The 4,934-nt window shown below is 35.2% G+C and overlaps 1 protein-coding gene across 1 annotated transcript; it reads left to right on the top strand.

Moving 5' to 3' along the window:
* The first annotated feature begins 2,946 nt into the window (after window positions 1-2,946).
* Window positions 2,947-4,458, top strand: LOC145596528 (divinyl chlorophyllide a 8-vinyl-reductase, chloroplastic-like). Its single transcript, XM_081652705.1, has one exon. The coding sequence runs from the start codon at window positions 3,089-3,091 to the stop codon at window positions 4,349-4,351; it is 1,263 nt and encodes a 420-aa protein (XP_081508831.1). The 5' UTR covers window positions 2,947-3,088; the 3' UTR covers window positions 4,352-4,458.
* Window positions 4,459-4,934: the final 476 nt, after the last annotated feature.

Below are 4,934 nucleotides of genomic sequence, written 5' to 3'. Positions count from 1 at the left end.
TAATTATAAAATCGTTATAGCATACTAATCGACCACTTGAGCTCCTTTAGCTACGATCACTTGATTAACCTGCTTAGACAAACTTGACTGCTCACCATTAAGGACAAATTCCAAAATAGATCGTCGCAGGGCCACCATAAGAAAAAGACATAGCCGCAAACACAAGTAGCACAACAAAACAACACACACACGTCAGCAAAAAGCTGAGTAATCACCACATATCAGAATACAGAGTATAATAAGATAATTAACATTACTAGCTCAATTAAATAATGTAGTTCAAAACTACATAACACATTGTACTCTGAAAAATAACCTTTATCAACTCAACCTCGAATAGTATAATACAACCCTTCACTCAATTAACTCATAACTAATGAGTGTGCCACGCTCTTTGTTTTATACCTAGCCTTGGACAAGGGTAATTCGAATAACAAACCAATAAGTATAAAAACTTGAATACTCCCAATAACCAGAAAACTGCTTGAACCAGACCACATACGGGCCAATTCCCACTATAGGGGACCATAGAAAAATAAATAATAAAGATTGTACCTCATTCTTAACTCATGATTATCATCCTCTTACCAACATGCCAAGGACTAAGGTATATAACGCCGAGCCTCAAACCAAGAACAAAATAATAATTCCCAACCTTTTGATCTCATACATCGATCAAATAATCATTCACAAACTAACTGATGATATCTCAATAATGGCACAAGTACCCAAATAATATAACAATTCGAACTATGTTCAATCATAGTATATATCGACTCTTATAGGACAATAAAACTAATACCCAAATATAATTAACTCACAACCCAAAAATTATACTCTGCACTAATAACCCTAAAACCTCAATAAAACAATACTCCCTATAGCAACAACATTAAAACCCTAGAAATAATCAATCATACAACAAAATAATACAACAATTAACTTATATATCAAGACATATTAACCAATATATACACAAAACTTGATCATCATAGAATAACAACAAATTATAATATTTGCACATAATTATACAAAAGAATATCACAAACATCTCCAAAAAGTTTCGTTTGATAACAAATTTAGAATCATCCATATCATCAATAGTATAGGAGCAGCACATAATCGCCAAAATAACATGTGAAATCAATAGAAACAAACGAATTCTATATTACGCATAAAATTATAAAATAATGAATATTATCATCTTAGTCATAGTTGATTACACGGTAAACACTTCAACTCCAAATAGAATAAAACACAAATATATATATATCAATCAACTGCAACAGTTTAGAAATTGTTTGATTACACATATAAAAAAAAAATGATCAATTAACTCCAAATTGCAGGGAATAATCGTGTGATTACCTTAGCAAAAATTAGGCAAGACACTCCACCTTCACATTCAGCAAGTCACGCACATGAATAACAAGTTGGGAGAAAGTAATTATTGATTGCTCAAATGTTAACATGGAGATTATAAGTATTAATTGAACATATGGGGCTGCTATAAACCCACGGACAGAAGGTGAAGAGAAGGATTTTTAATATCAAAACTTACGGCTGCACAAATATTAATAGGGTTAAGATAATTTATATACGCTTAAAAAAAATAAAGAGTCATATTTAAATTAAAATAGGGTTTTAAAACTTTTCGAACTCTAAAATAAAAATATGAGAATAGGAAAGTTATCTAATAAATAAATATAAACTATATATAAAATCATAAAATATTCGGGTATTACAATCTACCTTCCTTAAAACAAGTTTCGTCCTCGAAACTTAAAACAGAAAAGTTTAGGGTATTACATATTATGCTTTTGCAATTTGCGATTTGTGGCTGGTGGTTGGTGGTGATGCGATTTGCGGCTAATGGCTGGCGGTTGGGGGATCTGCGGCTGGTGGCTGGTGGTTGCGATTTGCCGATTGATGGTGGCTAATGGTGGTGCTATGATGTTAGAGGTGGTGGCGTGAGGTTAGGGTGTTGGGTGGTGGCATGAGGTTAGGGTGGTCATTTGTTGGGTACTTAGGTGTGGCGTGAGGTCTAAGTCATGAGGTTAGGGTGAGTGAGGTTATGGTGAGTGAGATAATGGAGTGCTTTGTTGGGTCTTAGGGTGGGAGGTTGCGTGTAAAAACAAAGAGAAAGGAAGAAAGAGGAGAGAGGAAAAGGGAAAAAGAGGAGAGAGAAATAAATAAATATAATACTCCTTAGTCTCATATTAAACTCATATCAGCCAATTGATGTATGATATTATTCAATATTAGGGACATATGAGATTAATAAAAACGTATCAGTCAACACAAGAAAACCTATCAGCCAACAAGAGTAATATATCAACCAACAAGAGTAAAATATTAGCCAAAAGAAGGTATTTATCAGCCAAGAGACAGAACATATCATCCAATGAGAGAAACATTGCTAACAAAAGGATGAGATCAGCTAACAAAAGGTGCAAATAAGTCAACAGAAGAAACATATTAACCAACAAATGAAGCATATTAGCCAAAAAAAAAGATGAAATCAGCAAACAAAAACAACAGGTAAGCCAACAAAACAAAAAAAAAAATCAGTCAACAAAATGAAACATATAAGCCAACAATTAAAATATACATATCAGCCAACTAAATAAATATATCAGCCAGCTAAAGAAACATATAGCCAAATGATGTATGATATAACAAAAGAAATATATTAGCCGACACAAAAACCATGCTAGCCAACAAATGATATATATCAGCCAACACATGAAACATATCAGCCAAACCTCCCACACCAAACAGTTCATGCATCTGTCCGCACGCAATACCATATCTAATTAATTTAGTTTAACAAAAATAAAGTGAATTGAACCAGCCTTAAACTCGTATTTGAATTAAACCAAAAGATAATCGAACGTTTTGATCCAAAATGTTTTAGAAATAACCCCCACTTGATACTTAACATTCTATTATATGGCTGAAATTGCAGCATTTCTCTCCCCCTGTATTTTTTCGCAATCTGAATTTTTGGCACCAACTCACTCATCTCAGCAATTTCATCTCTTCACCAACTCTTTGTCACCGCTGTAGCTCAGCCTGCTGACAGAGGATGTCAATTATCACAACTTCACCTCGCTACACTTTCAACCTACCGAAGTTACAAGATCATTTCAGAAATAACCCAGAAAAATTCAGCCAATTTCAGGTGAACCCATTTCAATTTCACTTATGTAGGTCACAATCCCACAAAATTTGTAGCAAAAATAATAAATTAGTGTACCCAATTACTGCTTCAAATAGTAGCACTACTGTAGTAGAAGAGTCTCCTAAAAAACAGTTATTTAGAAGCAAAATTCCTAAGGATATTAATGTATTGATTGTAGGTTCAACTGGGTACATTGGTAAATTTGTAGTAAAGGAATTGGTTAAGAGGGGTTTTAATGTGATTGCTGTTGCTAGAGAGAAAAGTGGGATTAGAGGTAGATATGGTAAAGAAGAGACTCTTAGTCAGTTGAATGGTGCCAATGTGTGCTTTTCTGATGTTACTAATTTGGATGATTTGGAGAGGAATTTGGTGAATTTCGGGGTTGATTCGATTGATGTTGTGGTTTCGTGCCTAGCGAGTCGAAATGGGGGAATTAAAGACTCTTGGTTGATTGATTATGAGGCTACTAAGAACAGTCTTCTTGCTGGAAGGAGATTTGGGGCTGTTCACTTTGTGTTGCTTTCTGCAATATGTGTGCAGAAACCCCTTTTAGAGTTTCAGCGTGCCAAGTTGAAATTCGAGGCGGAATTGATGCAGGAAGCTGAGAGAGATGAGGGGTTTAGTTATAGCATTGTGAGGCCGACCGCGTTTTTTAAGAGTTTGGGAGGGCAGGTTGAGCTTGTGAAAGATGGCAAACCTTATGTGATGTTTGGGGATGGGAAATTGTGTGCTTGTAAACCAATGAGTGAGCCTGATTTAGCTTCTTTTATTGCGGATTCTGTCTTAGATGAAGATAAGATTAATCAGGTTTTGCCGATTGGAGGGCCAGGGAAAGCACTTACGCCATTAGAGCAAGGAGAGATGTTGTTTAGACTTTTGGGAAAGGAGCCAAAATTCATCAAAGTTCCCATTGAGATCATGGATTTTGCTATTGGTGTACTTGATTTCCTAGCTAAGGTTATCCCATCTTTGGAAGATGCTGCGGAGTTTGGGAAAATTGGGCGATATTATGCTGCTGAGAGTATGCTGGTTCTGGATCCTGAGACTGGAGAATACAGTGCTGATAAAACTCCAAGCTATGGAAGAGACACTTTGGAAGAGTTCTTCCAGAAGGTCCTTACAGAAGGTATGGCCGGCCAAGAGTTGGGGGAGCAGACAATATTTTAGTTTTTTTGGATCCTTCAAATTCGATGCTTTGTTACATATAAATGTACGTCCTGTTATTACCATTTGTATAACTATATGCATTTGCAGTGATATGATTTTTTGACTGAGTTGCATGACCTTGATGATACTTAGACCTTTTCGTTTTTGCTTCTACAGTTACTTGAATGAGTTGATACATTGACATGTTCTACGTTCACTTTGTGAATCTACCAATGAGATGCATCCTAATTCTTGCTACAGCATTACAAGTTATAGCTGAACAAGTGACTAATCTCCATAACCTTATAAAACTCATTATCATATCTATAATATTAGTCAATTAAAAGTTAACTTATTCTGTTTTCATTTAGTGTCAATTGTATTCACTGACAAATTGATGTGAACAAACCCGATATAAGACAATGTGTCCAGATGTACATTAATAGCGCCTGATAATTTGATACGCAGAAGCTTACCTAGTTGCAGTACAATGGGAGCTATGAAATAAGTGTTCAATACATAGAGCTGTATTCATTGTGGAATTGCAGGTGACTGAGTTTCTTTTTTGGCGAATACTGTACAAGACCTTCTTCTTGCTTCTTTA

Source organism: Chenopodium album, chromosome 20, assembly GCF_948465745.1.
Source record: "Chenopodium album chromosome 20, dcCheAlbu1.1, whole genome shotgun sequence".
NCBI classification, from domain to species: domain Eukaryota; kingdom Viridiplantae; phylum Streptophyta; class Magnoliopsida; order Caryophyllales; family Amaranthaceae; genus Chenopodium; species Chenopodium album.
Note: the sequence above shows the minus strand (reverse complement) of the source record. Positions and strands in the feature narration are given on the sequence as shown.